Source organism: Psittacula echo (assembly GCF_963264785.1).
Source record: "Psittacula echo genome assembly, chromosome: 2".
Classification (NCBI taxonomy): domain Eukaryota; kingdom Metazoa; phylum Chordata; class Aves; order Psittaciformes; family Psittacidae; genus Psittacula; species Psittacula echo.
In genome coordinates this window covers 138,885,500-138,909,164 of record NC_137737.1, presented here as the reverse complement: position 1 = coordinate 138,909,164, position 23,665 = coordinate 138,885,500, and the positions used below count along the sequence as shown (strand labels likewise).

At 39.7% G+C, this 23,665-nt stretch overlaps 1 protein-coding gene across 1 annotated transcript in view; it reads left to right on the top strand.

Annotated features, from left to right (window-relative positions):
* Positions 1-14,549: 14,549 nt before the first annotated feature.
* RGS22 (regulator of G protein signaling 22) overlaps positions 14,550-23,665 on the top strand; it is a gene marked incomplete at its 3' end in the record, with an annotated part of 73,547 nt that continues 64,431 nt past the window's right edge. The window contains exons 1-3 of the mRNA XM_080609724.1: positions 14,550-14,604; positions 15,272-15,300; positions 18,186-18,248. Coding sequence (XP_080465850.1) covers positions 14,580-14,604; positions 15,272-15,300; positions 18,186-18,248 — 117 coding nt within the window. The 5' untranslated portion in view covers positions 14,550-14,579. The remainder of the gene's footprint in view (positions 14,605-15,271; positions 15,301-18,185; positions 18,249-23,665) is intronic.

Sequence of the window (23,665 nt, the reverse complement as noted above, 5' to 3'; positions counted from 1 at the left end):
ATTTGTAAGGCATGTAAGTCCATACATTTAATTCCCTTCCCCCTTCTCCTAAATTCCTAATCTTGTTCATATTATTCCTATATACATGTATTTTGAAAGTCTCATTCAGTGTGTTTTTGCTGACTTGTCAAGATAACTTCTCATGTATATATCTTAATCAATTTAGCAGATTTTTGTTTCTGAAAAAAGTGAACATTTTAAAACATTTTGTTATGTTTTACCTGTTGTGTAGCAGCTGGGCATTTGCTAATATCTGGATTATTTTAATAAAGTATCTTGAATGTAGTCTTCAATATCTGGCTTCCAGCACCTCATAGATGTTTAAAAATGCAATTTTTGTCTTAATGACAAATTAAAGAAAATTATATTTTTAAATAAATCTTTTTAATGGAATTTATTTATTCACTTCAAATTACAATGACTGTTATAAAGTGGAGCACTAGGCACATATGCAAAAAATACTCCTACCTATATAAATGATGATACCTCAAAGGCAATATATTAGTTGTCTGAATTTTGTATTGGAATAATTACTTTGTTTTTCTTTTAGCCTCTGTAATGCAAGTCAAAGGAATAGCAATTTCTAAACCAAGCTGTACTATGTGAATGTTCCACTGTACTGGTTTTTTACAGAGTTTTTGTCTTTACTTGAAAAATTCCGATGATACTGTATATATTCACACATCTAAATATGCTGTTGCATTACCCTTGTTGCTTTGAACTTAGTTTTATACTTTGCCTGACCTTACTTTGGCTCCCAGATACTGGATCATCTTCGTACTTCTGTTTGAATTAGAGGATTATCTGCTGCTAGAAATCATTCTTTCTCTATCTGAGGATTTAATTTAGGGAATTAACTGATTTTGCTCTTGAACTGAATATGCTGACCGTTTACCGTAAAAGAACTCAGTCTGTTTCTTATAATACAAAAATCATTTGAGGTATTTTTTTGTTTGCCTTTTTTTTTTTTCCTCGAAATGCAGGTGACAGAAGTGGACACAGTACCTGCTCTATGAAGAGGTAGTATCAATTTACTTCACCAACTGATATTGTCCTACTTGCCCTTTCAAGAAGTTCATTTGTCACCAGCATCTTGCAGAACACTTGTAGTCAGCTGGTGTTTCTTCCTCACTCTCCTTCTGATTTTTGTCCTATGTGTTATATTTGTGATGATGTAATTTTACTGTATTTGTAGGTAAGCCTTATCACTGAGCCATTTAAAAAGTAGTCTTAAAAAAAAAAAAAAAAAAGCTTTCAACTAAGTGCAATAAGCTGTGTATTTGCCTCTAATATTTATTAACGTATATAATTCACTTCATGATGTTCTAGAAACATAACTTCCTCATCTCTAACTGTTGTGATTTATAATTTGGTTAGTACTTTTAGTGTACCTGACTTCTGGGGTAGTAGCTCCACATAGCATTTGGAAGGAGGAGAAATAACATGGTTAATAAGATGCTTCTGGAAGTTTTGGTATTAAATCTATTAACCAAACATGGTATTATTAAAGAAGGGATCAGTGCAATATATCTACCAGAATCCTGTTTATTGCATGAATAAAATTATCAACACTTTCATTCCATGCATATTGGTATTTGCTAAGCCTTTGCATTATACTTGTCTAGGGTTAGACTGGTAGCACTTGAACTGGAAGACTGAAAAAAGAGTCTGTATAGAATCAGTTCTGAAGAAACAACTGAGGGGAAGGATTTGGGAGCAATTTAGGGGTGTAAATTGCTTCTGGTATAGGCATTATTGTTTTTTAAAGGTAGCATCTTGAACACCTGCAGTGTCCCTCCAATGAGGACTAGGTTGACAGGAAAAAATCTTGAATACTATTTCACAATTTTGCTGAGTTTTTCTCCTGTTCTGGCATCTCTAACACTCCCCCCCCCCCCCCTCCCCCTTCTAGATCTGGAACACAAAAATCTTTTCTTGAATCAAACGTCTCTTGTTCAGTTAGGTCTCACAAATGTAACTATGCTCTGGTGTTCAGGTGAACTGTACACCAATGTGTGCAGCATGGGGAATAAGTATGATCTGGTGGCAATTACAGAGACATGGGGGGACAGTTCACATGACTGGAACGTGCTCATAGATGGCTATGTCCTTTTCAGGAAAGACAGGCCAGCCAGGCGAGGTGGCGGAGTTGCTCTTTACGTGAGAGAGCATCTATAATGTACTGAGTACTGTCCTGGCACAGATGAGGAGCAGGTTGAGAGTCTATGGGTGAGAATTAAGGGGCAGGCTGGCAGGGGTGATACTGTTGTAGGTGTCTATTACAGGCCACCAGATCAGGGTGAGGAAGTTGATGAGGCCTTCTACAGGCAGCTGGGAGCGGCCTCAGAGTCACAGGCCCTGGTCGTCGTGGGGGATTTTAACTTCCCTGATGTTTGCTGGAAAGACTACTCAGCCTGCCATCCACAGTCCAGGAGGTTCCTCCAGTGCATTGATGATAACTTTCTGATGCAAATGGTGGAGGAACCGACTAGGAGAGGAGCACTGCTGGATCTCATCCTCACTAACAAGGAGGGTCTAGTTGAAGCAGTAAAGGTTGAAGGCTGCCTCGGTTGTAGTGACCATGAAATGGTGGAGTTTAGGATCTTGTGCGGCATGAACAGAATAGCAAGCAGAATCACAACCCTGGACTTCAGCAGGGCAAACTTTGGCCTTTTAAACAATTGCTGGGGGAAATCCCATGGGCAAGGCTGTTCGAAGGTAAAGGGGCCCAAGGTAGTTGGCTAGCATTCAAGGACTGCTTCTACCAAGCTCAAGATCAAAGCATCCCAACATGTAGGAGATCAAGGAAGGGAGCCAGGAGACCTGCGTGGTTAGACAAGGAACTGCTGGGTAAGCTCAAATGGAAGAGGAGAGTTTACAGATCATGGAAGGAGGGGCTGGCCATTTGGGAAGAATATAAGGCTGTTGTCAGAGGATGTAGGGAGGCGACTAGGAAAGCTAAGGCCTCCTTAGAATTAAACCTGGTGAGAGGGGTCAAAGACAACAGAAAGAGTTTTTTCAAATATATGGCAGATAAAACCAACACCAGAGGTAATGTAGGCCCACTGACGAATGGGGTGGGTGCCCTGGTGACAGAAGATACAGAGAAGGCAGAGTTGCTGAATGCCTTCTTTGTCTCTGCCTACTCTGCTGGAGGCAGTCCTGAGGAGCCCCCGTACCCCTGAGGACCCACAGGAAGTCGGGAAATTGGAGGAGTTTGCCTTAGTTGATGAGGACTGGGTTAGGGAGCAATTAAGCAATCTGGACATCCATAAGTCCATGAGTCCCGATGGGATGCACCCCCGGGTACTGAGGGAGCTGGCGGAAGTCATTGCTGGACCACTCTCCATCATCTTTGCCAAGTCTTGGGAAACGGGAGAGGTGCCTGAGGACTGCAGGAAAGCAAATGTTGCTCCAGTCTTCAAAAAGGGCAAGAAGGAGGACCCAGGTAACTATAGACCGGTCAGCCTCACCTCCATCCCTGGAAAACTGATGGACCACCTTATCCTTGGTATCTCAAGGCATATCAAGGATAAGAGGGTCATTAGGGGCAGTCAACATGGCTTCACCAAGGGGAAGTCGTGCTTGACCAACCTCATAGCCTTTTATGAAGACATAACAAGGTGGTTGGATTATGGCAGAGCAGTGGATGTGGTCTACCTTGACTTCAGTAAAGCTTTTGACACAGTCTCCCACAGCATCCTCACAGCTAAACTGAGGAAGTGTGGACTGGATGGTCGGGTGGTGAGGTGGGCTGTGAACTGGCAGAAGGACAGAAGCCAGAGAGTTGTGGTCAATGGGGTGGAGTCTAGTTGGAGGCCGGTATCTAGTGGGGTGCCTCAGGGGTCAGTGCTGGGGCCAGTATTATTCAATATCTTCATCAATGGCCTGGATGAGGGAATTGAGTGTACTATCAGCAAGTTTGCTGATGACACTAAGCTGGGAGGAGTGGTTGACACGCCAGAAGGCTGTGCTGCCATCCAGCGAGACCTGGACTGGCTGGAGAGTTGGGCTGTGAAAAATGGGATGAAATATAACAAGGGGAAGTGTAGAGTGTTACATCTGGGTAGGAACAACCCCAGGTTCCAGTACAGGTTGGGGAATAACCTATTAGAGAGCAGTGAAGGGGAAAGGGACCTGGGGGTCCTGGTTGATAGGAGGATGACCATGAGCCAGCAATGTGCCCTTGTGGCCAGGAAGGCCAATGGCATCCTGGGGTGTATTAGAAGGGCGGTGGTCAGTAGGTCAAGAGAGGTTCTCTTTCCTCTCTACTCTGCCCTCGTGAGACCACATCTGGAATATTGTGTCCAGTTCTGGGCCCCTCAGTTCAAGAAGGACAGGGAACTGCTGGAGAGAGTCCAGCGCAGGGCAACTAAGATGATTAAGGGAGTGGAACATCTCCCTTATGAGGAAAGGCTGAGGGAGCTAGGTCTCTTTAGTTTGGAAAGGAGGAGACTGAGGGGTGACCTCATTAATGTTTATAAATATTTAAAGGGTGAGTGTCATGAGGATGGAGACAGGCTCTTCTCAGTGACAACCAATGGTAAGACAAGGGGTAATGGGCTCAAACTGGAACACAAGAGGTTCCACTTAAATTTGAGAAGAAACTTCTTCTCAGTGAGGGTGATGGAACACTGGAACAGGCTGCCCAGGGAGGTTGTGGAGTCTCCTCTGGAGACATTCAAAACCCGCCTGGACACATTCCTGTGTAACCTCATCTAGGTATTGCTGCTCCGGCAGGGGGATTGGACTAGATGATCTTTTGAGGTCCCTTCCAATTCCTAATGTTCTGTGATTCTGTGATTCTGTGATTCTGTGAACTGAGTTCTCTGCTGTCATCCAGTGCTATACTTAATGTGTGGGGAAACAATAACATATCTAATAGAGCACAAGCTACGTTATAGATATCTCATAGCCTCTAATAGCCTGGGTAAAAGGAAAGAGAATTCAAAAATGAAGGCTCTGGGGTAGGAGTATGGAAGTAACATTTGAGTCCTTGTTCATATGCGTTTTCTATATACCGTATCTCTCAATTAGTCGCCATCAGATACCACTAAGCTATATCAGTCTGGACTTGAAACAAATAGAAAAGGAGAACATAGGTTCCAACTTTGTTAAAAACCAAACACACTCCCCTCAAAACAAACAAAACCAAATCATTAACTCCCACCCCCTAAAAAACCCCAAAACAACAACAACACAAAGTCAAACCCAAGAGCAACACCCCTCTTCCCCTCCTGCCCCAACCCAACAGCCCATGAGTGTCGGGGGTCTAGGGATTCATGTCCAGCATCTTTTTCTACTGAGCTGAATTAACTCCCAGAGACTTGAGGTCAGGTACTAATACTTACAGCTAGCACAGGGAAGAAGGATGCAAAATCAGTCTTTAGCTAAAAATGACAACTATCAAAAGTTTCCAAAAATATTCTGCCCATCATTATTCTCTAGCTCAAGAATTTTTCTTACAATTGACAACAGATTGTTGGAAAGGGAGGAGTGAATTGTCTTTCACTCTGGAAGATTGGGATGATGAGATTAAAATTAATGTTCAAGATAATATTTGGTTTATTGGCTGCTGAAAGTCTTACTCTTGCAACCCTTATTTCCCTTCAGACAGGCATGATCTATAGTAGGAGGAGTGATATTACCCACAGAGGATGCCCAGGGAATGTGTTAATGCATTTAGTTTTTTTGGAGGTGATGGTTTGAGCCAGACCTGTGGGTTTAAATTCCTGAACAGAAATCTTAGAAGTAACCTTTTGCTCCTGACAAACATTGCTGCAAGAATTGTACTTCATAAATCTTTGTTTTTTGGAGCAGCACCCATAAACCTCAAGGTTTATGAGAAGGAACATAGTTTGTGAGAAGGAAACTGAAATGACTTAAGCCTCTGATCATTCTTTCCTTGGTGATAAGTATGGAAGAGCTTAGGCAAAAAAAATTTGTTATAAATCTTGTGGATTGTTTATAGAATAGAGAGCATTTGTATGTTCTATCACTAGCTAGCTAAAAATGATAAAAAAAAAAAATTTGTTTCTTAATTTAAGGAGCTCATCAACACCTGTCTTATTATTTTCCTATTCCATATGCTGGTTATTCATTAGTACCCCTTAGGCAATTTAAGCAATGTAGGTTAATTTTAATAAAAGAAGTAATTCCCTTTCTTTCTGTTTCCATAGGCACATGAAGAAATACAGCATTGTCAGATTAGAAAAGGGATTCCTGGAGTCTAGCACTAAGCTCTTAAATCAACTCATCAAATTCTACCTTAAAACTGGATATAATACTGTCTTATGACCTTCATGTTGGAGACCTTTTGCTCTACTGTTCACTTAACTGGTTGCCTTTTTTTTAAGCGTTGCGATTCAAGTAGCTATTCTGTTCTTCCACTGAGACTTTTTTCCCACAGTGTTGTTATGACTGAGTGGTATAAATACCCCCTCACTCTTTATTTCATTGACAAAAACCTCTGAACTTAGTCTCATCTCTTAGATACAACCTTTGTTTCTTGTACTGTCTTAATGACTCTTTACTATTCCCATTGGAATCTGTTCTTTGAGTCAATGCAACCAGTATTCCAGGTAAAATCTCCTTAACATCTTGAATAACAGCTTTCTTTTTTCTGGCAGAAATAATTTGACCAGTGCATACAAAGACTAGCATTTCTTTTATGTCTTCTGCACACTCACAGTTTAGTCACTAGGTGCAGTACTCCCATGTTGTTCTCTCACAAATTTTGAAAATATTAATTTTTTCCACAAATTCTTACTGAATCTTAAGTGGGTAACCTTGTACTTTGTACTCCAAAGCTTCAGGCTTTCTTCTTTCTCTGCTTCAATGTTGCAATGATTTAATATTTGGTGTGATTATATTTTTATAAATGAAAATTCTTTGTGGTGACTCTTACATGATTTTTGATACAAAACATCTAGCAGATTCTTTTATCACTTGTCAGATGCCCAAAGAAAATCTGTTTCTTGGGAACGATGTGTTTATTTTTAGTTAAACAAAAACAAAGCTTGCTTTTACTTTCTGAGCTCTGATTAGTTGAGATTCTCATTACAAAAAGACTTAACACATTTTTTCCTCTTAACTTTGACAAGCCACTGTGCAGTGTTAGAACCTGCTCAGAGAAGCCTAAATGCTCATGAGGCCTTATTGAGCTGGGTGCTAATGGATGAGTAGTAAAGAAACCAGCTCTTTAGCTGAAAATATGTGTGGCTTGGCATTCTGAATGAACTCATAAACACTGTTGAATATTAGATGCTTCATATAAAAATAGATTTCTGTCTTGGAGACTGAAATTCAGGAGTTAAAAGCCCCTCTAATTTCCTCTCTGCACTCTAAAACTCATTCTGAAAACAGTTCTGCAAGTGTGGTTGTGTCTTAATTCCCCACAGTCCCTGGCAAATCGGATGTGGAAACTGTGCCCACATTTCAGCTGCTTCTTTTCAGTCCTGAATCACAGTGAAAAACCTGTTTCTGTAAGCTGTTTAAACATTGTGTCATGACTAGAACCAGCTGAAGCAGTAGAACGATAATAACTTCTGGAAAGCAATAGTATCCTAGATAAACACAGTAACACTTGTTAAAAGTTATCATTTGGAGCAGCTAGGTTATTGCAGAATTAGTCAGTGGTTGTGCAGTGGTCTTCCACTTCAGCAAAAATGTTAATTATCATCCTAAAGGACTGCTGTTGCTGAAATGGAGGACTCCTGTCTCATTCCCCAAGTACTGAATTGGGTGTAATGTGTTACTTGGGGCTCGAAGAACATGTTTCTAGAAGTGCTCTGCTCAGCCAGGACTTGGTAGCTCAGTGCCTAGCTTATATGTAGACCATCATGATACAAAATGAAGTTTTCCCCTGGTATGAATTCACCACATTTTCCTGGTGTACATTTCAATTGATCAGATGCTACACAGATTGTGGCAATGGCAACATCTTTGGCTCTTAAATGTGAATGTCAGTTGTGCTGGCAACATTCTTCCATCTTTGGAAAAATTTTATTCACAAGAAGAACTCTCATGAAATACTGGAATTTCAGATGCAATTTTCCTTTATCCTTTTCCCATTGTCTACCCTGTGGTGTGCAAAAACTGTTATTGGAAGCGTTTCTGACAAGATACTCTTCCAAGACTCTGTATCCCAAATAGGCATAGTGTGAGGGAGCACAATGGGTCCTGTTTTCTGCTCGAAACAGAAATGCTCAGTGGTGCACTGTTTACGTTCTGGACTTTTTCTTTATTTTAAATAATTGCCATAGAGTTGTCCGGGGAGAACATTATGCAACACAGAGTGGATAATAAGAAAACAAACTAATCCTTGAAATGCTTTGCTCAGTTAACTAACTTAAATGTGAAGCTATCTTAAGTGTTGAACTGCTTTTCTCACTGAAAACAGTCCTTGATTTCAAATGCTTTTCTGTTGATAAAAACATTTTATCAGAAGGGGGCACCAAAGATTTTTCTTTTAGAGAACTTTAGTCATTTCCCCTCTTGATTTAACCCTTACACACTAACTGAACGATACAAATGCAAAACGTTTTGAATAGCTTAAAGCAAGGACAGCTGTAATTCCAGCCCCCAGGAGCTTCACACCAAAATCTTCAAGAGAAGAGTGGCATCCTGGGAAGCAATTCAGATGGCATTACTTCTCCAGGGCCTCCTTTACAAGGTGAAGCTGTGTTGGGCACAAAACCAGGCAAGATCATAGAATCATAGGTTGGCTGAAACTGGCTGCTGGCTCAGCTCCTCTCCTAGCCATGGGCTTAGATTATCCTACAGTCTCCATGCCAGCCTGGTGTTGGCTACAAAACATTACTCTCTCATGGAAGTGTTGCAATTGAAGTATTTGAAAAGTGATAGTTTCAGGAGCTGCATGCTCTGGATTTTATTTCCTAAAGAAAATAATAAAATCCAATATACTTTTACAAAGTATGGATAATCTACAAGTACCTCCTCAATCTACCATGATTTAAAATGATCACAAGAAAAAGTGTGCATCTTATACTTAATAGATGTTCTGATGGCTTTAGTGAACAAGAAAGGGAAATTATTATTATCTCAAAAGTGGAAAGGGACTAAGTATTTCCATGGAAGATATTTTAAACAGTATCAGAATGGCAGGATTTTGTTAGGTTTTTGTTAAATGAAGACCAGGTGAGAATTTGGAAAATTAATGTGTTTTTTATCCTTTAACTAGGTACTTTTGGAGTCCAGGAGAGCAATAGGTAGGAAAGTAGAATACCTACAAAATAAGAAGACTTTAATTTTGTATGCTTTTCTGAAACATTATTGGAATCTTAAGGAACACTAATTAGTTATGGATTCTTACACCATTCTTAACACCTATTGCATTGACACTGCTGTGTTCTGAGAGCTGATGTCCATGAAATCTGTTTCCTCTTTCCTTCTGATTTCTTTTCTTTGTCTTTCTTCTCCACCCTCCCTCCCCCAATCCTGATCAATCTCCCAGTCTGCTTCATTATGCTGCTGCACAAACAGCCACGGTGGCATGACACAAGAGGGTGGGAGGTGATGGTCAGTTGGATGTGTTGTTTCAAACAGCACTGCTGCTATCCACAGGTTTGATGCATCAGTAGTATCTCTCATCGATAACTTAGCTCTTAGCTGGAGAATCCTGGGTTTGAGGACTGCTGTTGACATCTGTTTGACTGTAACAGATGGAAAGAAGATGGAAAACAGACTGGAGAAAGACATGCACGCTTTTAAGGTTTCTTGTTTGGTATATGCCACCTCCTGTCAGGAGATGATCTTGTTAAAGGACCTGTTTGGCATTATTGGTGTATGTTATTCCTGTCTGCTGAAGAGTCTTCATACACCTCTTGTGCAGGCCATTTAGTTAGCTGGAATAGCTTTTAAGCCAAGTTCAAGGAAAAGACTGACTTAAACCAAGCTACAAGTAAAAAGAAAAAAAGAAAAAAAAGTTGTCATGAAATTTGCTTCCACAACTAAAAGAAAGAAATGGTGGTAAACCTGCAAAGCTTAAATTAGCACAGCCAAAATGCATTACAAACCACGGCTCTAGTTTATCTACTTGAAAAATTTAGAATAGACAGTGACAATGCAATCTTTTATACATAGTGACAAAATTTCTGATACACCCCCTGATAGCAAAATCTCTGTGAGAAGTAACTGTCATAGTTTCTTCTGATCTGTATCTTCTGTTCCAGTTGAAAGCTGTGCTATGTTAATTGTAACGGGCTGCTAGTAAAAAAATCTCTCTGCTTGCTGTAAACTTATGTTCTGTGGCAGTTCTTTTGTCTTGTATGTGGTTTGATAGCTGTGGGTATAGTAGTTCTTTCCTAATTTTCATATTGTCTTCATAGAATGACTTTATTTCTAATGTATTTCTTCAAACTGCCACAATCTTGGTGAGTGGTTTTTTCAATTAAGTCTTAATGCTCTTTTCCAAACTTAGAAAATGTAGTGTGATACTCTCCCAGAGTTCCAGCAGTTATTTCTTAGGACACTCACACAAATTTGTGAAGGGATAAGATGACTGCAGGTGTGTATATAGAATCATAGAATCATAGAATAGTCAGGGTTGGAAAGGACCTTAAGATCATCTAGTTCGAACCCCCTGCCATGGGCAGGGACACCTCACACTAAACCATGTCACAAATACACTAAACCATGTCACTAAACCATACCACAAATTGCTAAGTGGTCCTTCCAAATCTGATTCACTTTCCAGGTGTGCCTTGTATTCCCTTTGTCTTTTCTAAGACTTATATGAAACAAAGGGAAATAAAACTTTGTATAAAGTCTTTAAAGTTAAAAACCTCTAAACCCCTTTAAACTTAAAACTTCTACATTGTCCTGGTAGAATAAGATTATTATAGGAATCCTTTGGTTGTTGGTGACATGAGCAAGTCAAGGAATATTCTCCAGTGACTATCCAAAAAGAGACTTCTGCTAGAGGTCTAGCTCTTTGGGCTTGCCTTCCCTCTGACAGTCTCCCCCACTAGTAAAAAGTTTCTGATGTTGATTGACTAAAGCTTTGTCACATCTTTTCCTTTACTATTTTAGAATCATAAAACCATTTAGGTTGGAAAATACCTGTAAGATCAAGTCCAACTCATACTCTAGCACTGCCGGGTCCACAACTAAACCATATCCCCAAGTGCCACATCTACACATCTTTAAAATACTTCCAGAGATGGTGACTCCACCACTTCTCTGTGCAGCCTATTCCAATGCCTGACAACCCTTTTTGTGAAGAAATTTTTCCTCATATGCAATCTAAACCCCCTCCCCTTGGTGCAACTTAAGGCCGTTTCCTCTTGTCCTATTTCTTGTTACTTGGAGAAGAGACCGATGCCCACTTTGCTACAGCCTCTTTTCAGGTATTGTATTTGCTACTTTTTTGAGTAATTAATTATGGGAATGTTCATAACTTCACTGTCACCACTGCCAGGAATCAAACACAGGTTAGCACCTAAAAACACAAGTGCACATTTGGATTTAATAAAGCTATCCAATTTATGTCTTTACTGAGCAAGTCACAAGGAGACTTGTTCACCCAGCAACCTGGCATAGCTTACATGCTTGTTTCTCTGAGTGCAAAGTTGTCCCAGCAGTTTTAATCTGATTTGCCTGAGTGGCACTTTGATTGGTAAATTGCTGAAAGCCTATATTTCTGAGAAATGTGGAGGAAAGGGACAATGACAGAGTAAAGTCTTCACTGAAAGTCCACTTTTCCAAATGACTCTTTAGTAATGAGCAGAGGAGGGAGATGCCAGCAGGAATGGAGAGAATCAATCTATGTTTTCCTCCCATTTGTCTTCCTGTGCAGATCTCTTCCTATACTGGCCTTATGCTAATAATTTGAAACCTATTTCTTGTCTTTTTACTTTCTCTTGTCTAGAATTCTCTGTCACACCTAGCCATTCATCATTTCTAAAAGACCAGATGCTTTTTGGGATAGATCATGGCTTTGACTATATTTATGAAACATTCTGTAGGCCTGCAGTTCTGCTAAGTTAAATAATAGTCAAAATGAAAATAAGAGCATGGAAAGAGAAAAATGTGGAAAAGGGGGTAAATCAGCTTAATCAGGGACTGTAGTGGCAGGGCAAGGGCTAATGGGTTAAAACTTAAACAGGGGAAGTTTAGATTAGATATAAGGAAGAAGTTCTTTACTGTGAGGGTGGTGAGGTGCTGGAATGGGTTGCCCAGGGAGGTTGTGAATGCTCCATCCCTTGCAGTATTCAAGGCCAGGCTGGACAGAGCCTTGGGTGGCATGGTTTAGTGTGAAGTGTCCCTGGCCATGGCAGGGGATTTGGAACTGGATGATCTTAAGGTCCTTTCCAACCCTAGCTATTATATAATACTGTCTGGTGAACTTTTAACTGGCAAAATAAAACCAAGACTGAAATGCACACACACCCAGTACTTGACTAAAATCTATGTTGTTAGCTAAGATAATGAGAAAATGATAATGACTGCTAATAGATTCTGCATGAGAGAATACAGTATTTCCTGATGAGCTTAATCCAAAATGCAATCTTTGAAGCACACTACACAGAAAACAAAAACCTAAGAGTTTTATACCAAAATATACCAGATGACAGCAGAGAAAAAGGACTTTTTTTCTAATGGACTCATTTGCAAACTTGAATTCTATCTAAGCTGACTTGTGGCTTCCACTTCTGATTAAAAAAAAAAAACCAACAAAACCCAAAAAACGCATTCACCATGTTTCTTTTTTTTTTTTTTTTTCTCAAAAATTACAAGCAGCTAGGGAGGTTTAGGAGAATGTTATACACCAAAGATTATGTTTAAACCTGAATCAGAGAGAAAAAGGAGGAGGGGGTAAAGGAGTGCAATGAACTTTAGCTTAAACATTTGAAATCATATTAAGTAGTTTGGTTATGAGACAATGCAGTCTCATATACAGTTCAGTGCAATTCTACCTGTTGGAAAGGGTTAACTTCACATTTTATGGGCGTCCTGGGGTCAGCAGAAGCCGTTATTTTTCTCCTTCTTAGTAGCTGGTGCAGTGCTGTGTTTTTGACTTTCAGCCTGGGAACAGCACTGATGACACCAATGGTTTTAGTTGTTGCTCAGTAATGTTTAGTCTGACCACGGACTTTCTGAGTCTCATGCTTTGCCAGGGAGGAGGGGAAGCCGGGAGGAAGCAGAGACAGGACACCTGACCCAAACTAGCCAAAGAGGTATTCCATACCACAGCACGTCATGCTCAGTATATGAACTGAGGGCAGTTACCTGGGAGGGCTAGATCACTGCTTGGGTCGAACTGGGTATCGGTCGGTGGGTGGTGGGTGGTTGTATTCTCTTCCCTTGTTATTTCCCTTATCATTATTATTATTGGTGGCAGCAGTAGTGATTTGTGTTATACCTTAGTTACTGGACTGTTCTTATCTCAACCCATGGGAGTTACATTCTTTCGATTCTCCTCCCCAGCCCTCCGGGAGTGGGGTGAGTAAGGGGGAGAGTGAGCAAGGGATGTGCGGCTGAATTGCCAGCTGGGTTTAAACCATGACAATGGGCTATCTTGTCATGCTATTCCTCTTTCATATACATTAAGTATACCTATTTGAAATATTTCATAATCACAATAGAACAGAATCTTTGAGGGAATGTGCATGCCAAAAAGCTTGAAGAATTTATTCAGTTCTAGGATCAGAGACTTGCTAGGTAGGGTGTTTTTCAGATCCCACTTGTGGAACACCTAAATTCCACTGAAATCCTCGTATAGGAACCTGAATTCCTTCTTTGTATTTAGCTTTTGCTGACCATAACAGAAATGCGACTTTTTATATCCTGGAGTACCCCCTCAGCCAACGAAGAAACTAACATTCTGGGAGTAGACTCTATTCTATGTCTTTTAATGTCTTTTCTCCTTCTACCTGGGCTAATTATAAACTTTTCCCTAATTGTGGGAACATGCAGCTGCCTTTGGATATCTGCTAGATCTGGGCCCTGGCAGCAGGAGAAAGCAAGGCTGTTACCAAGGCTGCAGGTTGTGTTTCTGGCACATCACAGTGGGGCCATTTGTACATGTATGGATGCAGAATTATTTGATACATGATGTAAATCCATTGGTCGTTAGTCATAGGTTTGGGGATTTGTTTTAAGGCAAAATCCCACGTTGCTGGAGGGTTTTGCTAATGTAGGAGAAGACAGAATATCATTCTGAACTAAGAACTGCCTAGGTCAGTCAAGAAAAGAGCATTTTATTTCTATTCTTGCTACAAGCCTCCTGAAATTCCTAGTTCACAGGCATCTCTTTTGGGACTGTATTGTCAGTATGCCTGATACCCAAGTCTGCTTCAGGGAGATCTGCATCAGCAAAAGAAGTGTTTGCTTACCGCTCAGCTCACCCCATGCATTGTTTACAGCGTCATAGCAACCCCGCTTTGCTGGGAGACATGCAGCAGAGGCAGGCTGGCCTGGTGCAGACCAGCACTCACCAGCCAGGCCGAGGAACCCTGCAGCTTCTATTTCTGATCTGCAGTAAAGGATTTCACCTTTGCAAATGAGAGTGTAATCTTGCAGGTGTGGGTGCTGGCCCTTACGTGTGTAGATCCAGGATGCAGTCGAAGAGGTTAACCACTGGTATGTAGTGCTTCCCATGCAGGGGGATGGACTGAAACTATGTCAGACAGGGGGTTTGACCCCAGGGTGATTTTCTTAGGTACAGAGATGGTGATATAAAAGGGGGGGATTTTGAACTGCTAGGTTTAAATTCAGTAAAATTCCTTAATCTCAAGACAGAGCTTTACTCCCTTCAGATGTAATTACAGAAGACAGAATACTCTTCTAGAATGAGTGAGATTTTGATATCTGGGAACACCAACAATCACATTTTTATGAATTTTACCATATGATTCATAATATTTGCTCTTCAAGTCTCCCAGAGTCTCATAGAAATCTATATTTTCATTAAAGCCAGCAAGATTCTAGTAATCAATTTTGCAGAGCAAAGCTGACAAGAAGTTAACTGATACATACGAGAAATAATCTAGTTGAATAATACTTGAATGATATTTAAATCATTCTTGTGGTAGATTTTTTATTTAATCATTTTATCCTTTTTATGCATGGGTCAACAATACTGCATGTTCTTAGAGTTTATCTTATTTCCTCAGGCTAAGTTATTTTATTTGAGAATATCCAGGAAGGTTGCCATGCCTCACTACTTTTTGTTTCTGTTCAGTAATCCTAGTTGAACAAGCTTGACTGTATTGCTTGAATAACATGATATTTCATTTTTGTATTTCAGAGCCTCCATGTATAACAGAAGAAGTGTTTGTAAGTATGCTTTATAAAGCTTGATCATTCATTTTGTCATGCAACTGTGGAACACAAAAAGCAAACCACATTTTTGGAAACTGTTGTCTGATTTCTCAATTCTTTCCTCTCTGTAAGTATGGAGTACTTTGTAATTTCTTTGTATTTTTCTCAGATAAAAAAAAAAATTACTTAGTTTGAAAATAATTAGAAAGTAAAAAGTAACAGGAAACTATGGAGAAGAAGGATGGAAATTAAAAGGAAAGTGAAATACGATGAAGGAATGAAATCATGAGCTGGAACGTTAAACATGACAGGTTTAACAATCTTCTCCTTACTTTACTTTTTCTGCTGTTTGCTCATAGCTCATTATAGGATTTCTCTCCTGTTTGCCTTCCCATTTGGAAAGTATATATGTTTTCTGTTGCCTTATTTGAAATGACACAAGCAATGGATGAGAGAAATGGCCTCAAGTTGCATCAGGAGAGGTTTAGATTGGGTATTACGAAAAATTTCTTCACAGAAAGGGTTGTAAAGCATTGGAACAGGCTGCCCAGGGAAGTGGTAAATAAACTAAATATTTAGAATAAAAAGAATAACCCCCCCTAAGAATAAACTTAGTATTTAAAACTATTTTTTTTTTTTCTCCTGAGAAAATACTATGAAACTACTCAGTACTCCATACTTACTTATTTGTAGTGGTAAATACCTCCAGATGGAGTCACCATCCCTGGAGGTATTTAGAAGATGTGTAGATGTGGCACTTAGCGACATGGTTTAGTGGTGAACCTGGTAGTGCTAGGTTAACGGTTGGACTTGATAACCTAGAATGTGTAAATATGCAAGTGCAACTATGCTTTCAAATGAAAATAAGACTGACCACAAAAAAACCCTTCAAACACCAGAGGAAAGTATCTTGTGCATAGATGCAGTAAGATCAGTAAGTAGCAAAGCTTGCATTAATAAGATCATAAACATTTTATTGATTAATCAACCACTGTGTTTACATTTCTTGCTGTTATATGGGACTGCAGAGAATTATATCCTTAGCAAATTAAAAACACATGTTACCTGTATATTCTTAGAGAGCTTATACTTCAGCCAGTAATAAATGAATTATGCCAGAATATGAAATATATTCAAAAAATGAATTCAGCCAGAAATAAATGAGTGTCACAAGGATGGAGCCAGGCTCTTCTCAGTGGCAAACAATGATAGGACAAGGGCTAATGGGCACAAACTGGAACACAAGAGGTTCCACTTAAACTTGAGAAGAAACTTCTTCTCAGTGAGGGTGACGGAACACTGGAACAGGCTGCCCAGGGGGGTTGTGGAGTCTCCTTCTCTGGAGACATTCAAAACCCACCTGGACACATTCCTGTGTAACCTCATCTAGGTATTGCTGCTCCGGCAGGGGGATTGGACTAGATGATCTTTTGAGGTCCCTTCCAATCTCTAACATACTGTGATACTGCGATACTGTGTTTTGAGTAAGTCTTTCGAAACAATAAGATATTTTCATGGGGTATTGTCATATCTGGCTGTCTTCAGACTCATGCTTATCAGTGTCAAATCTATTTGTGCATTGCCCAAACCAAACCTGAGGCACACTGAAGCTTCATTAGATTTTTTTTTTTTCTGTTGTTATTATTAATTATGTTAACACTTGCTGAATTGAGATTTCTGGGTCTGATTTATTGCCTATTGACATTTGGGAGAGGTTTTTCTGTCGACTTCAAAATGCTTTGGGTTACACACTTTGGTAAATTCTCCTATTTAATCAATGCCCTAACACCTCTAGGTCCATAGTACTGCAAGTTCATTGGACTATGGTCCTGTGATCCAAAAACCCCACGATCTCTGTAACGCAGAAAGCATTGCTTTCAGTGTTGTCAGTGTCTTCCGGGAATAAGCGTGAGCTAACTTGCCTGTCCTGTATCACTCATAGCAGCAACCACAAATGCCAAGGAATAAATGTTGTCAGACTAAGGCCAGAAAACACTTCGAACTTAAAGAGAAAAAAGATTTGTGTCACAAGACCTTTCCTGATATTGGTAAATACATTTGGCTTGAGTGAATTCTCCTTGTGTTGCAAGACAGAAATAACAGAATATTCAAGAATCCAAAACTTACAAACATTTAGGAGTCTTCATTATACTGAAGACAGATTTCTGAAGACCAATGAAATAATGTTCTACTTTTGTCTTCCGTTGAATGGAAATGGGGGCTTAGTGATTTGTCAGCAGCAAAAAACATTAATTCCTACTGTGCAGTTTTTGAGTCTGATTAGCAGGATTTGTAACGCAGGGGTCAAAACAGGTACAAAACCCACCTGCAGATGTAGACTTTACTTCTGACCAGGTCAACAGGAAGCATCCCAGTTCTGTCAAACAGATGGCATACACTGCTTGCTTGGTGAGCCAAATTATAGATCAGTGACCTCCCTTTTATTTCCAAACATCTGCCAAAACATCCCCAACCAGCAGTGTGGAAGCAGAAGCAGGCTGTAGTGAATGTTTAGTCTCCTCTTCTTCCCAGATGCAAGAGAGAAAGGTTTAATGTTGGGAATTTCTAGACTCTTAGCTTAATGCACATTTTTTCAAAAGTAAATGAGCGGATTTCCAGCACTTAGAAGCTGTTGGGTTTATGGAGGCTTTATCTGTAAATTTCCTGGCGAAGGATTTACCTTCATGTATGTTTTTTAAATTGCTAAGGGCCGCAGCAGTGTGCAATGGCTGGAATACAACAATGAAGAAATGATTATATTCTCAAAAGTGGGAAACAGCATTTTGCAAAAGTTTGCATGTCATATCTCATGGAAAAAACATTGTTTGAGGCAATAGTGCATTCAAACCATGTTAGTGCACATTAGTACAAGCTTGCTTTGTGGTTTTGTCTCTTCATAGGAAGAATACTTAGCCACAGATGATATGCTTGTGGAATACTTTAATGAATTTTTGAGTCTTCCGGTAAGTACCTTACAGAAATCCCTTGCAAAATACAAGAAACGCCTTACTAAGATTAATCCAGCTTAGAACATTTTGCATTTTTCTACTGGGTCGTTAAATGGCTTATACAATATATCTGTATTTTAATGGTAGCAACTCTCATCATTTAATGTTATTATCAGTGTCAAGAAAAATAACAGTATCTGCACTTCTGGGGACAGATACTGTCTTGCAAGTTAACATATTTAAATCATGGTGCACTAAAATAATATGGATAGGAAATGAAAAAAAACATATAAATATTTATTTAAATAGTATGAGGAGTCCACATCTATTCCAGTATCACAACATGCCAACATAACGAATGTTTGTCCTTTTGCATTATTCTGGCAGTGCACTCGGTGATTAACAAACATTTTAGCTCAGAAACCAATTCTGTTTCTCTTCATGGCTGTGCAGGTCTCAAAGTTGGCACGCCTCTTCCTCTCCCATCTGCAGCTGGAAGGATGCAGCCTTACACCGTAGTTTGTGTGCTGATCTGGTTGCAGCTAGATCACTGTACCCAGTGCCCTGTATTTAACCAGTTGCCCTGTATTTTTCTCCTTTTCCTCATCACCTACCCTTCCTCCTCACACTCTTGTGAGAGTCAGATGAACCATCCTGCTCCCTCGACATGGCAGCCTCATTCAACTTCATTTTAGTAGTCTTGGCCCTGACTATCCCCATTCTCTCCATTTCCACATCCCTATTCTCCTTCAAACTGGCACAAACCTTCCCACAGCGTAACTTATGACTCCTGTGGGGTCTGATGTGCAACAGAGCTGCCCCATGGCCTGTCCCCTCCCAAAGCACTGCAGTCCAACAGCCTGTACTGTGGGAACATACACCTATTTCTGCAGCTTGCTTGGTAGGAACCACTACCAGCATTAGGAAGGGGCAGTATATTTTCTGATGCTCCTTGGACCTAAGACTATGGTGTAGCCACCATTGGAATAAATCGTTATGATTCAGGCTTACCAAACTGAACTAGACACAGATGTGCTCTCTAAGCCACATCACAGATTTGTGTAAAAGTACACGTAATGGGATTTGCAGAACTAAGGATGGCAGAATGGACTCTCCATACCTACTTTTTATCTTAAAATAAAATCTGGAGGTATTAACTCTGTATCAGAATGTGGGTTTTGTGCACAGCAGCGATACTGACTTCCTTGAGGAGCTCAGCCTTTACATACTTTCACCACACTGCAAGATTCCTAAGAATAATTTTTACAAAGCTAGGGAGACACAGATGGAAGAAAATGTGTATGAGAGGGTTGTGTTTTTTTCTCTTTTTTTCCCCCCTCCCCTTGCAGCTGCTTTGGAATATCTGTCTAAGTCCAAGCCTAACTACATAGCTTTTAAACCCAGGCCTGCTTCCTTGTGCCAGATTGTTCTTAGCACAGGAATACCACCCTCCATGCCTTTGCTGCTTATTTAGAAACTATGCTTCAAGTTTTCCCCAAATCACAAAGGATGGAGTGGGTAAGAAGTTCAGCTTGCTTAGTTTCTGGGTCTCCCTGCAAGTGCACAGATCTCAGAACGTTTATTAGAGGCCAAAATTCTCCTTGGCCTCAGAGGGCTCCTCAGCCCATAGTCCTGGCGCAGCTCAGCAGCTCTGAACTGCAGTGGTTGTCCAGGCATTCCTGACGGCTCTGGAAGCCCACAGAAAAGAGTTTACAGATGCTCCTGAGTAAACACTGTTTTATGCTGGTAATCTTGTTAGGTTTCTAAGATGACACATGGTCTCTTTTCTATATATTTACATATCTTCATGAAAGCATGCTCTATTAGCTACTTTTATCTGTAATGTTCTCATAAATGTTTTTATTTTCTTTGACCTTTTCCTGAGGATTTACCCTCTTCAGGATTAAGTTCTATTAATGCCGTGAGTTCTGTGGTTTGAATACCTTATATTCCCAATTTCCTTCTCCTTCTCAGAAGGCTTCTACTAAAACACCACACTGAAATTTCCATTGCTTTATTCTTGTTGTATTTATGCGCAGTTGCCTGGGAACAGTATTACCCAGGTGTGCTAGTAGTTAGGCAACAAGTTAAACTGAAAATATTGTGTGACTTGATACCAGAAATCAGGGGTAGCATATGCTTATTTTAAGGGACTACCTCTGCATTGATTTATAATGCACCAGTAGTGTATGGAAAATTGTATTACTGGGGACTTGCTGTAGCAGGCAGATTGGGGTTTTTTTTTGCTTTGATTTACAGTATATCCTTTAAGTGATCCTGTTGTTGTAATAATGTTCAATGCAATCTGACATGAATATCTAGGTACTCCAAAGCTCTATATACTGTAATGAACGATAGTTTGCACAGAAAATACTTATGAAAGATAAAATAATACAAAAACCCTCATGAGGGCACTTGTTGTCAGTAGTACAATGACTTCACAGTAGCAGAAACCAATTACATGACACACAAACTAGTTACACCTTCCTTAGTAACTAATCTCAAATGAAAGATTTGAGAAACATTGGCAAGGATACACTTCCATTTCTAGCCTGACAGGCGTCCCTACAACTTGAATGGTTTATCCATGTATCTAAAACATCCAGTTTTAATATATTCACCCAGGAATAAAAATTCAGAAGCCAGGAATGAAAATTCAGAAGCCAGGAATGAAAATTCAGAAGTCAAGAATGGCCATCCAGCTCAGATGGAGGCTTCAGTAAGAAAGTGCAGTAATGTCAACTTATTTCTCCTGAACTTTGCAAGCTGACTGCTACTTATTCTACTCCAAGTCCATGCTGGGGCCTTACCCCCTCATTTTCCAGTTAACACTGATCCTGATGAAGACACACTCCTCTTTGCAACCTCAAGGAGTTGCACTAGCAACAAAAGTGCTAACTGCATCTCAGTTGAAGCATATTCAGGAGGTGACACTTTTGATGGCAAGTCTCTGGCTGTGGGTTTTGCTTGCAAGCAGAAAGCTACCAAGTGATCACAGTTTTATCAACTTCAGATTTGAAGACTACTTCTTTGGAAATTGTTCTTACTATAAAAGCTCTCTGCTAAGTAGCCAGGATCCAGGATTTGGTGCAGGTGATGATTCTGAAAACAATTAAAGCCCAAGTAATAAAGTTTGAGTGAATTGGTCTTTCTGAAAACAGAATGGTCCTGAAAACCTAGTGCTCTCAAAAGCAGAAACAGCCCTGATCTACAAAGTAGCAAAAGATGGAAAGGGCAGAAAGCAAAAAGCAATCCACTGTGCTGTATAGTTCCAGCCCTTCTCTGTTTTGAAGATGGCAGTGACTAATTTGATGCCTCAATGCATCAATTCAAAGCATCAGTGCATACTCATTAGTTTCCTCTTGTCTTTTCCAGGTGTGTGGAGGGAGGCTGCAGGTGCCAATACAACCTCCCTTAAAAGGCTTTACATAAATAAGGCCCCACATGCATATTGCGTTGAGACTTCCTTGATATCTTCAACGAAGCAAAAAAAGCATGTTTTACTTTTTTTCTTGTTGATAGTGGGTTTACTCAAAATGTTAATTAGATTGTGGTATGTAATTATGTGACTAATGTGACCTGTGTCTTACTCATCAATGGAAAGGAAATCCTGGACTCATTGAAGTCAATAGGAGATTTGCCACTGACCATGTGCAGTGTGAATTTTCCAGGTACTTCACAGAGCTTCTCAAATTCTCTTCTGGTCTGGACTCTCACTGACATTTAATTATGATACACACACACCTGTCTTATGGAAGTTTTGGCAAACCTCCTGGATGAGGTCTCTATTAATTCCCACCCTTTCAGGGCCTTAATCTAAGAGGCAGCCAAGCTGTGGTCATTCTATTTCTCCTGGGATCTAACTACATTATTTGAGGTGGGATGTAGTGAACGTATTTACACTTTGTTAACTGTATCTGAAGTTAAATATATCTGAAAACTGCTAAGGCAGAGAACAGTGAGATTTATACTCCTGACATCCTGGTAACATGGTGATGGATGCTGTTTTGGTTTCTGTTTTGGGAGGACTGAGAGAAATTTGCCTTCCCTTCAGTTAAGTGTATAACTTTAGATTTCAGAATTATGTATTTGATTTATTCTTCAGCTGAAACCATATTCAATGTGCATTTGACAGTTAAATTTCTTTGCTGTCAAAAATGTACATGCAATGGTTTATTTATTTAATAGTATTGCTGTACTACAATTTGAAAACAGCTTTTTGTTGTTTGCTTGGAGATTTTTTCTGAGGCTGAGGTTACCACACTGAGTTACATTGTTCATACTGAGTTCAACGGGAGAATTGTCTGAGTGAAATAGTTTGCAAAATCAGCAGACTTCTTATTTGTTGGTATTCTCAAGTCCTTGTTGATCCTATTTATTGTGTTAAATTGATAATGTATGAATCCCAAGCTTCAAGGCTCCTGCCAAACCATATTTATTTTTTCTTAACATCTTGAGGAATAATCTATCTCTGGAGTTTTCCCTTTCCATCCTCAAAGGATCAAAAATTGGCCCAAACTAGAGAAAGAATGATACACTTAGTCTTTGCTTAGTGTATTTTACTTGTCTGTAAAAAGCCAAAGCACTTGCCAAATGTGGGGTAAGAAAGATATTTCTTAGCATATTAGATTGGCACGGATGACTTTTCCCCCTTCCTTCCTAGTGTATCACCCACTCATTGACACAGGCATCCTCACTGAAGAAATTCATCATTATTGCAATGATCTAGAATATTGATGATGTTATAAACCTCTCTCATTACTGTCCTGTGAAACATTGCATGATTTTACAGCTCTTGGCTTCTGTGGAAAAGGTTTTAAGTTCACTACAGGGTATTGAACAGGGTTTTTTTATTTTGTGGCTTGTAATGTGTGGGAATGGTTAGATCATGTGTTTTGCTCCAAAGTTCTTCACATACCAGAAGGGAAATGGATTGACTGATCCTCTCTCCTGTACTGTAACTGGGAAAATGTTATCTACAAGAAATCATGTTTGTTTGGTTGGTTTTTTTTTTATGTTCTCATTCGATTTTTTTTGTCATAACATTATCATTTTATTTTTGTGGCTGGGATGAGTTAAGGAGGTCAGGACTCACCTCTTCTTTTATTATGCTTATAAAGACATTCTGATTTATCATTCTAGTTTTCCTAAGTAAGCAAACTATTCCAAACTATTCTAAAATGCTTTTATATGATCCCTTTATGAGATGCTCTCTCTGGTAGAATTTGATATCTGTACAGAATCATAGGTCACTCAGGCTGGAAGGGGCTTTGGGGAGGTCTGTAGTCCAGCTTCCTGCTCAAAGCAGAGACAGTACTTTAATATTGAAACCAGGTTGCTTGGTACTTTCTCTTGATCTTGAAAACCTCCAACAACTGATTTCATAGTCTCTCTGGACAGCGTGTTTCAATGCTAATCATTCCACACACAAA